A 13363-nucleotide genomic window follows, 5' to 3' on the forward strand; every position below is an offset into this window, starting at 1 on the left:
CGAGTTCATTTAGAGCAGGGGTGTCCAAACTATGGCCCGCGGGCCATCTGCTGCCCGCCATCCATTTTAAATTGGCCCGCCTCAAAAAAAAAAATTATTAAATTTGTTTTTTTCGATAAATAAAAAAAATAAAATATTTTTTTTTTTTGGGGGGGAAACTAACAATTTAGTAGCACTTATATGGCACTTAATTATAGCACTTTGTAGTTTTGCTCTATTTTTGAAGAAATTGTACTTTCTCTATTCTTGTTGTTCTGGGTTTGTGCCCTTGAATGCACTTATTGTAAGTCGCTTTGGATAAAAGCATCAGCTAAACTAAATGTAATGTGATGGACTATGGCCCACTGTACTGCAGCTGTCCCTCAGAATGCCGCCACGCCCCCCCCCCCCCCCGTCAACAGTCCGCTCCAGGGCAGGGGGGCGTGGCAGCATGAGTGGCCCAGACCTTCGTATTTTTTTCTATATGTGGCCCTCGGGATAAAAAGTTTGGACACCCCTGATTTAGAGGGCTGAAAGGGACCAAGAGTGATAAGTGGTGCAAACATCTTTCAGACCCATTTTGTGCAAATGCAACGGTTATAAATAAGCCCCCAAGTCTTACTATAATCACACTTCAGCAGTAAGTGAAGTGATAATTTAACTCTGAAAAAAGCCTTACCTTTCTCAAATGTGTCTTCGAAGCAGGGAAAAAAACATGGTCCGTTTTCAAAACAGTGTATTATAAAAGGTGATGTATTGACAAAACTTAACGACAAAAATAAAATAAAAATCTCTTACTTCTGAGTGACTGTGTTTCCATAGATGGGTATGAACAAAGGGAAGAGGTAAGGGCCGATGCAAGTTGAGACCAGCAAACAGATCTGACTCTTCAGGAGGCTACGGACTGAACTCAGCATCCACGCCCAGCTCTGAGGAAAGAAACCACCTAATTTGTTCTACAGGGCACTTTGCAGTAAGAAAACCAGGTGCACAGTGAAAGCTGGGAGCATCAACTACTCACCGGTTTTCTGGCTTCAATAGCAATCATATAACTGGAGAAGCTGATCCAAGGACCAAATACAACAGTTCCCACAAAGAAAAGATAGCCCAGGAACTCAGCTGGGGAGGGGAGGCTGTTTACTGCACCTCTGTCCAGGTCAAATGCCAGAGAGATGGCCTTCATGGCCACCACCATCTGAGAGCCTGACACACGCACACACACACACTAAAGTTACGATACTGGCAGTTGGTAACTTAAATTGTGTAGAGGACCTTCAAACTTGCAATGGATATTATCCATCTTGTCCTGTATTCTAATATGATTGTAGCTGAATGCAGCCAGTGACTACTATTAACAGGATAGCTGACAAGAAGGGAAAGACCTTATGACAGAGATGAAAAACAGTTGACTGAAGGGAATATACCCCACTGGGGCTGACATGGGTTATCTACCCTTGCAGGCAGGATCCAATGCCATTTAGTATTTGGAGACACCGACTAATGGCTACGAAAGCAACTCACTAACGCAGGGGTTCTCAAACTTTTGCAAGCTGGGCCCCCCCAAAGCTGATTTAGTCTATATGTGGTTTCATAAGTGGACTCAGTGTTTCCCTTGGAATTAATTCAATGTATGGCGGTAACTGGGGTGTATTAAGTCCACTCTCACGCACAACAAATTGCGAGTGACAGGTGCACAGACTAAGGAGATAGTAGAAATAAAAGCCCTCTCATTAGAGAAGGAATTCCATTAATGCCAAAATAGCAGCAGAAACTATGAGTCCTTACTGACTGCCTGAGTAGGTAAAAACACGAGCGAGCACGCTGCATATGGCACTGAAAATACCGCTGCAAACCCTCGGTTAGACATGTCTTACGTTATTATGAAAAGTGCAAAATATATTTGGTTCATTATGAAACTGTGGCAGGACAAATTAGATTATGGCAGGCCTCTACAGTCAATATAACTAAAGGCAACCCCTGGGACTGTTGGACCTTGACGGAGATATGCTTTTATGATAAGTTATCCTGTCTTTTTATTTATCAATGACACAGTGAAATAATTTTACCCAAATATTGAATGAAAAGATTACTTGTAGTCTCAAGAAGCGTTTAAACATGAAAATCCCTAACACACAAAACTCACACACAAGACTTTGTCAAAAAGAAAGACTATGACCTTGGTACAGTATGTCCCCTGACTCAAACCCAACAGAGCTTTTGGAGGGTTTTACACTAGAAAGTAGAGCAACAAACCTAAGAGCAGCTGAAAAGAATCATCATCATCATTATCATTAAAATAGCCTCTCGCCATAGTCCCACAGGATTCTGACATAAAGTTGGTAGGTTGGATGGGGGAATGAGTACAGCTACTGTATGTTGCTATTGATATGGACAGTTCCTTTGGATGATTCTTCAACTGCTGCTTGTTGATTTTTAAGCCACCTGTATTGCCTGTGAATGGTGGGTGTGGAACATATGAAGTTTAATTTCAGTGCCCATTTAACAGGTTGGATCAGCCCCACTGCCTGCGTGACAGCCATGACTTAAGCCACACTGCTGTGACGTGTCATGCAGAATTTTTATATTTTTTCACATATGAACACACAGTTCCCAGCAAACATACAGCGGAAAAAAACGTTAGTCATATTCATATAATATTGGCAACATAACATGGGAATGACACCGTTCAGCATACATTCACTGCTAAGTAGTTTTCTGTATCTCCCGTTCTCATTGATTAATCTGACCATGGGAAGAAGGTCAACCTCTACAGTGAGCCGGGTGAAAACCATTGCCCACAAAGTTGCAAGATTTCAAAATGTTAATGTATTTATATAGCACCTTTACCAGTCTTATTAACTTAAAGTGATTACAATACAAGCTGCATTCACTGATTCACATATCGCAGAGTAGTATCTCTGACATAATGACAGAACTGTAGAAAACAGGAAGAGGAACTTTCTCAGACCAAATGAAGGAAAATGTACCTCTTATCTTATGCCAGGTCACCATGTCAATTAACTGCAGCTCCCTGAAATGAAGAGGGAGAAAATGTATACAATAAGAAGAATTATACAGGAAATACTAGAAAATCTACAAAACCTGGACACAAATACAGAGGGACTTGTGACACTGCTCAAGGAAGTAAATGGACTGCATAATACCAATTTATTCTCATCGACTACTTTAAGTGCTTTATAGTATACTGTAAGTCACATTCAGCCATTCACACACACATTCATACAACACATCTACTATTATTTTCCTATCACACATCATTCACACACTAACAGTACAGCTGTCGGGGTCAACTGTGGGGTTCAGTGTCTTGCCCAAGGATACTTCGGCATGTGGACTGGAGGAGCCAGGGACCAAATCACTGAAAGTCTGGTGAGTGGACAACTCATTCCACCACCTGAGCCACAGTCCACAAAGCATAGCTGAAAATGATAGAGGAACTGTTCATTTTGATAGAAGCTCCACATTTGGCACATGTTGATAGATATACTGGACACAACAATGATATTGCGCCATCTAGAAAAGCCTATTTTTGGTGGTTGGTCAAACGTTCCTCTCCCATTGGACCCATGTGTAACAACAGACATGATCTAGATCAGTGGTTTAAATGGTCCGGCTTCGGGACCCGCCATCACCCCTTAATGACAAGCCACAACTCAAGTCAAGGAAAATTTTCAACTTCTCAAATTTATTTAATGAAAAGATAGTACAGAATATCACAGTACGCCAAAACAAAAAAAAACTAGTTTAATGATAAACCAAAACAATATTCCCACATACATGAAATAAAAAAGTCCAACTACTGAGAAGTAGTTTCAAAAAGACTCAAATGATGTTGCTTTAGTTGAGAATACTCACCTGCGACCCACTGAAAACGGATCCGGGTTGCGACCCACCAGTTGAGAATCACTGATCTAGATACTAGTGTCTCTGCACCGTTCTGCACTACAATGAAACATGCACTCACGATTCTATAGACTTTTCCAAAGTAACTGTATTTGATTCCTTTGGTTTATCCAATTTTTCGATTCAGGTCTATTAGTCTAAATGCTAGTAAACATGCTACGTTGGGAGGGTTACTTTAAAACTGTAAACAACTGTTTACAAAATACATGCCCTTAACTGTCACTTGTAAATTAATCCATTACGTCACTAAAAGTGAGTAATGTATTTTAAAAGCTTTTGATTATTTTGTATTTTACCTTGTCTTATTACAGAGCTAGTAGTCAAAATGTCAACAATTGTCTTTCCTTCTTCCTTAAGGTTGCCTGTGAACGTATCCCTGACAGCCTCCCCCCAGCCTTTCTCTAGCCTGTGGTCACCAGTATTGCCATACTACAAAGATTTTTGCATTGTTTTCTCACCCAATAAGGAGGTAGATGAGGATGACAACCGAAAGGAAGGGGCCTCTGGTGCAGGAGTTTCGACTGAAGAGCAGAGCAAGGTAACAGAGTGCACTGAGCAACAGCACCCACAGCATTTGGGACTCAAAAAAGAGGTAGAGGCTGTACATCCCAACCAACACTGAAACTACATGCTTCACAGTGGACAAACCTCCTGAGGAAAAAAGACAGGAAACATATAATTACAAGTCCAATAGTTCAAAACGGCCTCTCACCTCAATATCGTACAATTTCAAGAGGCCAATATTAGGTCACTATATAATCATTTCTAAATGCATACAGGAATCTGGAATCAATGTGTGTAATGAGGTTTGGAAGTGTTTTGCGATTTGTACATGTGCATACAAATCTGCAAATTGTGTGCATAGATCTGTGAATGTGTAGATGAATATGTGTGGGCTTATATCTGTGAATGCGAAGATGAATGAGTGTGGGCTTAGATCTGCAAACATAAAGACAAATCTGTGAATATGTGCAAAGATCTGTAGATAAACCATACATAGATATTAGGGCTGAAAGGGTAAAGGCCGGCGCATGCTTCTGCGTTTTCACGGGCCCCTAAAGCCTGAAACATGCTTCTGCGTTTTCACGGGCCCGTAAGCGCAAGAGCCCTTCCCGGTCCCTTACGTGCTTATGTATCCCTTCTTACGTGCTGACGGGCGTCGCCCCACTTTTCTAAAATTTACGGCAAAGCTCCGCAAGCTCACTCAGCCCGCAAGGCTGTGATTGGTCTGCTCTACATCCCTTCTGGAGCTGCATTTCCGGTTTCATGCCCCATAATACAGGCAGAAACAACGGGAGATTTAGAAGAATGAATATGGACCAAATAGAAGAGCGTTTGGCAGAAGAGATCCGAAAGTATGTCCACTTGTATAACCCGTCACTGACTGGCGTATTTGTCCGCCTGAAAAAGGCTACAAGGAGCCGCAGTAGCTATGTAAATAAACAATCGATGAAGAAGAAAGAAGGCGTCTCTCAGGTCGTCTTCGACAAAAAGCATTACTCCGCCTAGTGTTCTGGTGCGGAATTGCTTTGTAAGACGCGCAACGGTTGGGGAAGCATGAATGACAACGAGTCTTGCGCCACAGCGGCGTGAAAAGACGCAGACGCAGTCGCAGAAGCATGTTTCAGGCTTTACGTGCTTATGTATCTCTTCTTACGTGCTTACGTGCGTCGCCCAATTTTTTTTAACTATACGGCAAAGCGACACGAGCCTCACGCAGCCCGCAAGGCTTTTGATTGGTCTGCTATCTACATCCTTTCCGGAGTCGCATTTCCGGTTTCATGCCACATAATACCGGCAGAAACAACGGAGGATTTAGAAGAACGAATATGGACCAACCAGAGGAGCGTTTGGCAGAAGAGATCCGAAAGTATGATCACTTGTATAACCCATCACTGACTGGCGGATTTGTCCGCCAGAAAAAGGCTACGAGGAGCCGCAGTGGCTATGTAAATAAACAATCGACGAAGAAGAAAGAAGGCGTCTCTAAGGTAATCTTCGACAAAAAACATTACTCCGCCTAGTGTTCTGACGGGGCATTGCTTTGTAAGACGCGTAACGCTTGGGGAAGCTTGGGGAAGCATGAATGACAAAGAGTCCTGGGACACAGCTGCGTGAAAAGCCGCCGACGCAGTTGCAGAAGCATGCGCCGGCCTTAAGTCTCTCCAAAATACACTTGAAAAAGGGACAAAAAATACCTCTGCTCAGTGTAGAAAAGATATTGAGAATACAGGTAAATCCCTACATGTATTTGCAGATCTGCCACAGCAGAAGTGTAGTAAAAATCATGTGTAAAAGAACAGCTAAATGACTTGTCTGTATTTTCAGCTCTTGGAGTAAAACACATTCCCTTTTCAGCCACTAATATCTTGTGTACACAGATGTATATTCAAATTTCACATCTATGGACACATTTACAGATTTGTCTACAAATTCATGTGTCTACACACATTGCAAATGTCAGTACATTTTTTTATTAACAAAACACATTTAGGAGTCTGATTACGCAAACACAGATTCTAAATGCACATTTGCAGATTGCTGTTGGCATTCGCAAATCTCAGAATGCAATAATGGACTCTTTCACACATTTACAAATATGATTACATACACACATTGATATACAGTTACAAACTCTCCACACAAATAAGATTGCAACATAACCTGTAGAATTTGTGTTGATTCTAAACAGTTATAATAAATTAAAATCTCAGCAACTTGATGAAAGGTATCTTTTATCTATTTCATTGTCATTAGATTTGTACGTGACAGGGCAGAAGAGCAACAGTCTGTGCTGAAACTGAGAAAAATCATATCTTTAGGTCATTTAAGGTCATTCAAAATTTTGCTTTCAATTCTGTCAATGGCAATAACAGTAAAGACAAGGCTTCATTTGGAGGCTGCTACTGGTTTATTGTTACTCACCAAGTGTGAAGCACAGTCTGCAGATGAGGCAGAGCAGCATCAGTCTCCAGACCTGCTGCAGGCCTTGCTGCACTGTAGTTAGACCACAGCTCTCAGCCAGCTCGTGCCACACCAGCAGCCTGCTGGACATATCCATCCTGCACGCAAACACACACATTTTTCTGCATGAAACTGAGGCAAATTGAGAAATAAATCATTCTTTCTTAAGGATTATAAACATACAGAAAATACAGGAAATAAACACAAGCCTAATACAAATACTGAGTGTAAATAATATTTATGACATTGTGATGGAGTAAAATATATTACTCACTTATCCAATTGATTTCGATTAAGGCTGCAAATACTATTTTGACCATGGACAATCTGAAAGTAAACATTCAACCACTGAATAGAATGATTTAAATATTAACATCTCTGACCTCGACTACTTTCAGACCTCACTATACATTTTACCTAGCGACATAATTAAAAATTCTTCATAGAGAGTAAAACTGGGCTAACTTTAACTTTTCAGCCATTGCAATCTCTAAGATCTTGCAGCTGAAGTTTTAGTGGTTTAAACTGCAACACAACTCTGAGTAGACGTGGCAGAGCAGAAATGAACAGACCGAGGAGAAGTAAAGTTAGCTGGGAAGCTAACCTGTGCAGAGAAAGAGGCGAGTTGGCTTCTCGCTTGAGGTTCTTCTTCTTCTTTTTCTTCTTCTTTTTTCTTCTTCTTCTTCTTCTTCTCGGCTCCACACGCATCCCTTATTTCCTGGTGAAAAACTCGTGTAACGGCGCATTACCGCCGCCTATTGGACTGAAGGGTTCTCCTCCCAATATTAGGCAGAGTTGAGCTGTTAGGAAGAGTGATTTTGTTTGTTTGTGTTTTGTTCTTTCGTTTGTTTGTTTGTTTTTTTGTTTTATTCAGTTAGTCTTTTATTTAGTAAATTGGTTATTGAGTTATTTTGTTTGAATTAGAAATCTGGATCTAGTGAATTTTATATTTAAAAAAATATTAAGAATATTTAAATAGCGGTTTTCTAGTCTCGATGAACACATAAGTACTTTACAGTACAGTTCTACATTCACACAGAAATTCATACAGTGCATCTATGTGCAGCACTTTTCTTGTTCAGTATCGTGTTTAGCAATTTGAGTTTTTTTTGCAAAAAGGTGGCATGTCCTGTCTCGAAAACATGCTGAAAATATGAGTCCACACCTTCATTACCTTCAGACTTGACTAGTATATTTCCCTAAAATCAGGCTCTACCAGTAAGTCTTTAATGACTCTACAGATTGTCCAAAATGCTGCAGCTAACAAGTACCAGGAAGAGGGATCACATTTCTCTTAAAAATTCTCCTCCTCACCTTCAAGGCCCTTAATAATATGGCACCATTATACCTTAAAGAGCTGATAGTACCATTTCACCCCAATAGAGCACTGCGCTCCCAGAATTCAGGCTTACTTATTAATTCCTAAAGTCTCTAAAAGTAGAGTCGGAGCCAGAGCTTTCAGCTATCAAGCTCCTCTCCTGTGGAAACATTTCCAAGTTTCAGTTCAGGATGCAGACACCCTGTCTATGTTTATGAGTAGGCTTAGAACCTTCCTTTTAGATGTAGTTTATAGTTAGAGTTTGACCGGCTCTGATCGTCAGGGGAAACATGGCACATGCAGTTTTCCTTTCCTCCTATACCTCTCCATCACATTAATGTCTCATCAATACATATTACTGACTTGTCGATGGGTTACGTCAATGGTGTAAAGAAAAAATATTTATCACGATAATCATAATGGTAATGAAAAGATAAACGAAAAACGCAATAATTAATACCAAACAAACAACTTTATAACTTAATCATATTAGTCATATGAGTGCACTTTGTGTTGTTTATCATTTATATAGACTCAGAGTAGATCTTAAATATAATCCTAATTTATTCAAATGATGGGTTAGACCTTGAGAAAAAGTTTGCTTAATTATGAACTTGCAGATTTTATGTCATATACTGTAAGGTATTCATTTTCTGGCTTCCAACTTGAGTGATTGGTTTGTGTAACTAAATAATTCTCCACTTTGTGTCCAGAATCCTTATGTGCATTGATATTGATAAAAAGTGATAATTGTTTTCTGATTCATATTAGAAAAAATTGAGTTTCTAACAATTGTATCATAGAAGGTATATATTGAATGTTCATTCTGAGTTCGAAAAGAAATAGCTTTGATTACCCCTTGAAATTCTATCAAGGTAACAGGAAGTTTTACATATCAGAAATCCCTTATAGCTAAAAGTTGAGCTTCATCACTTTGTAAATACGCAACAATTATAATACATAGCTGTCAATCCAATGTTTTCAATATAATGATTCGTTAATAAACCTGTGCTCAAAGCACAATTTGCTGCTGTTAGAGTCTGTTATGGAAATTCTGTGATCATTTTGTTTCATTATAACAACATAGTAATATAAATGTTGGGAATCGTTTAAAAATGTTCTTACCAAAGATTACAAAAAAGTCAATAGAACCATTTTGTTTGTGTAGTTATCAGCTGGTATATAGTAAGGTGACATACTACTAATCAGGGCCGGGTCTAGGCAGGGGCAAGAGGGGGCCTGGCCCCCTCAAATAAATGTTGTGCCCCCTCAAACTAAATCCCCCAAAATATATTAAATTTCATATATTTTTTATTATCTCATGCTTCTCTCCTCCGCTCCACTTCTTAATGTCTTAATGTCTTGCTTGCCCCCTCAAATATAAAATATATCAAGTTGTTTCTCATGTCATGTTTCTCACCTCCGCTCCATCTCCCCTTTTCGCTCTGCTCAGTGTATCGGCCTGCTGCCGGTTCACTGTGGGGGATAGCTGTCTGCCCAACTTCCAATCACCCTTTAGTATGCAAATGAGCTAGTGTCAGGTTTCTAATAGCAGCTTGCAGCAGTAAACTGCGAAGCAAAGGAGCTCTGTTAAATTCGGTCATAGTGTTTTGTGTAGTGACATACTTAATTGCTAATAACATAATAAAAACAAGAGTTAATATTTTTCTTGAAAATCTTTATTTGCTCAGTCAACAACAACAACCAAAACCACATAACCAAATTCTTGTAGTAGCTAAACTGTAGCCTATTCTCCTAGATCAGGGTGTGTGGGCCCACAGTCCCTGTCATGTGTCACAGCACGGGGAGAGAGCACTGTCTGCTCCCTGCCACAGACTGAGCACAAATGATCTGTGCGTGCAGACCCCTAAAGAAAGCCCCGCCCCCACCCAACTTCTGCAATCTGGCTGCTATTTTACAATCCCATCTTCACTTTTCCACTCCTGTAAAACTTTCAGCAGACTTGTCCCAACCTTGTGTATCTCATTCTCCTCAGGGACTCAGCCTTGTAAACAAGTGACATACAACACTAGTGTAGAGATTGCTTGCATTCCATTCTGCTGATCATTCTGAGGTTACATATACAATGCATCAGTTTTTCAGAGCTTTTAAAAAACATACTCCTCCTGCCCCTACCAATGGAGATCATGGTGGCAATGCTCTAGCTAGCACCTCAGCAGCTAGCGCTGCACCTACCCTTACCAGTGTTGTAGCTAGCAGCGCATCAGCTAACGTTAGTAGTGGTTCTGCTGCCTGCATCACTCCAGCAGTAGCTAGCATAACACCAGCAAGCACTACTTCTACTCTACCTCCTCCTTTCCCAGCTGTTCTTACAGTTAACCCCAAACTTCCCATTTTACCCAGTGACTTAACCACCATTGCACCATCTCAGCTATTATTAAGTAGCTACCCAAAACGTGCTTTTTGGCAAAAAACTGAGGTCGTTCAATCCTGCCTGGTACCGCACACGACCATGGCTTGAATACTCTGCTGAACGGGATGCATGTTTCTGCTTTCCCTGTCGCAAATACAGTACTGTGAATGAGAGGGATGTTGTGTTCACTCTGACTGGTTTCAACAACTGGAAAGTTGCACTGGAAAGTGACAAAGGGCTGCAGAGTCATGTGTCCTCCCACAACCATGTGCATGCTTCTACTCTCTGGGCTGAGCACCAGAAGAGAGAGGCTACTGGGGGAAATGTTGACACATTATTAGTTGGCAAGACACAGGTAGAGAAAAACCGGTACTATGTTAAGAGTGTGGGCAACGCTGTGAAGTTCCTCTGTTTCAATGAGTTGAGTCTACGTGGAACAACGGAACACAGGCGTGATGCTGCTGGTCATGATGATGATGATATTGCTTCTGGGCTTTTTCTTAAGTTAATGGAATATACCCTTGAGAAAGATGAAAAACTAGCCAGCATCGCCAAGGGTATCCCAAGGAATGCATCATATACATCAAATCACATACAAAATGAAATTATTGACACACTGGCAAACATGGTGCTCGGAGAGATAAAAAAAAAATATGAAAATGCTGATGCTGTGGGTTTTTGCCTCAAGAGTGATGGGAGCAGGGACAGGTGTAATGTCGAAAACCTGTCAGTTATGATTAGGTTTGTCAGTGCTTCCCTACCCGAGGAGCATCTCATTGGGTTGCTTGACCTCGACCAACTAGATGCACAGTACATAACCTCTGAGATCCTGAAGTGCCTCTCTGATGCTGGTTACAGTGCTGACAACATTCTGAGCCAGTGTTATGATAGAGCTTCAGTGATGAGTGGGGTGAGAGGAGGTGTTCAAGCTCTGCTCCAACAGAAGCTGGGAAAGTATATACCCTACATTCACTGCTACAACCACCAACTGCACCTGGTAGTTGTGCATGCCATGCAGAGCGAACAATGTACTAAAAGATTTTTTGATCTGTCTTCTTCCTTGTAGAACTTTTTTCAGCACCACTACATCACTAGAAAATATGATGCTCCTAATCTTAGGAGGCTAATTCAAATCCGATGGACTAGCCACTATGAGGTGACACGTTGCATTACTGAGAATGAAGATCAAATAATCACTGTTCTGTCTGAGGTGGCAACGGATGATGATGCTGCAGTGGATCTGTGCACTGAAGCATCAGGCCTGCTCTGCCAGATTAAGAGGCAGCACTTCTTTAAAATTGGCAAGTTTCTGGTGCAAGTGCTTGGTCTACTGAAACCAGCAAATGCCATACTACAGTCTCAGTCTGTGGATATGTGCAGAGCCTCAAACGAGGTTGGTACAGCACTGGATTCTTTGAGGGCCATGAGGGATCACAGCGATGAGTGGGGAGAGGGAGATCACACAGCAGCTGGGGATGACATTCCAGCAAAGAGAAGGAGAACAATGAATAGGCACCTCAGTGACAGTGTTGTAATTACAACAGTGGGCCACACAGACACAGATGACAGTGTTCCCCCCCATAAGACACTTAAAAGACCTCTACTAAACATTCTGGACCGGGCAATTACCGAGTTGGAGACAAGATTCTGCCAGAAGAATTTGGAGCTGATGAAGGACACGTCCAGCCTTGTGCCTACATCTGGCACATTCCTCCATGGAGCTCTGTTGCATCCTTTGGTTGAGCTGGCTGGCACTGATGCAGGATGTCTGAATAATGAAATCCTGGTGGCAAAGCCCATGTTGCTTAAGGAATGCCCCAATGAACCAGATCTGTCTACAGTGTGCAAAACCCTACAGCACTACAAGGAGGCAGCATTTCCCTTGTTGTACAAGTTATACATTACAGCACTGGTCATTGGGGTTTCTTCAGCTGCATGTGAGAGCTCTTTCTCCCCACTGTCCCGTGTCTTAACCCCCTTTCGCAGAACTATGCTGCATCACAGAAAGAGGAACCTGGTTATCTTGGCCCATGAAAAGTCAATTACATACAAGCTGGACATGGACGAATTTGTGAGGGAGTTTGCCAAGGGAAACAGGAGGCTGACGTTGACCTAGAGACCTAGGAGAACTTAACTAAAATTAGTGGCCAGCAAAAATGCTGTAGTTAGCCAACGTTGTTTGTTTTTTCTAGGCTAATAGCCTTTGTTTTACTTCTTTAATTTTTATTTAAAAAACTAAACAAAAACATCCTCCTAAGGGTGTTATAAAAATAAAAAAATACAAAAAAATACAAAAACATCCTCCTGAGGGTATTATAAAAATAAAAAAATACAAAAAAATACAAAAAAAATACAAAAACATCCTCCTGAGGGATTGCCACCTTATCGTGGTCAGGAGGTTTGAGTGCCTCAGTGACCCTAAGAGCTATACCAACAGAAGCTAGTCTTCATAGGGACACCCAAGTTGGGCAGGTCTTAGGGTAGAGGCCTGACAAAGTGCAGTCAGTTTAGGTTGAGGGTAGGACATACAACTAACAACCCAAGTTCATATATGGTTAGTCTAACAACAATAACTACAATGAAATAAGTGTGCCAAGCATTTGAGACCAGAGTACTTTACAAGGCACTTGTTCAGTGTACCCGCATCCTAGTGAGTGAATTTGTCAATTAGACATGGTAAAAGGTGCTGGAGCACAATGCCCCCTCAAGATTTGTGGCTGCCCCCTCATACATGCCTGTCTAGACCCGGCCCTGCTACTAATACTACTAGATCTACCATAGCAGTAGTACGAGTAACCTATTTC

General features: G+C 41.2%; 1 protein-coding gene across 5 annotated transcripts in view; it reads right to left on the bottom strand.

The window, feature by feature from the left end:
• Positions 1 to 7592, bottom strand: part of LOC128442241 (protein-serine O-palmitoleoyltransferase porcupine) — a 34742-nt gene extending 27150 nt beyond the window's left edge. For 2 of the 5 annotated variants that reach the window (XM_053424590.1, XM_053424588.1), the window contains exons 1-6: positions 7472 to 7592; positions 6829 to 6965; positions 4362 to 4554; positions 2967 to 3010; positions 1001 to 1182; positions 778 to 908 (exon numbers count right to left, since the gene is read on the bottom strand). In XM_053424590.1, the coding sequence (XP_053280565.1) occupies positions 778 to 908; positions 1001 to 1182; positions 2967 to 3010; positions 4362 to 4554; positions 6829 to 6965; positions 7472 to 7575 (791 nt within the window). In that variant the 5' untranslated portion in view covers positions 7576 to 7592. Of the gene's footprint in view, positions 1 to 777; positions 909 to 1000; positions 1183 to 2966; positions 3011 to 4361; positions 4555 to 6828; positions 6966 to 7141; positions 7195 to 7439 lie in introns of all 5 variants that reach the window. The other 3 variants (XM_053424591.1, XM_053424592.1, XM_053424593.1) reach the window with 3 other exon arrangements.
• Positions 7593 to 13363: the final 5771 nt, after the last annotated feature.

The sequence above is a fragment of the Pleuronectes platessa genome, chromosome 6, assembly GCF_947347685.1.
Source record: "Pleuronectes platessa chromosome 6, fPlePla1.1, whole genome shotgun sequence".
In the NCBI taxonomy this organism is placed as follows: domain Eukaryota; kingdom Metazoa; phylum Chordata; class Actinopteri; order Pleuronectiformes; family Pleuronectidae; genus Pleuronectes; species Pleuronectes platessa.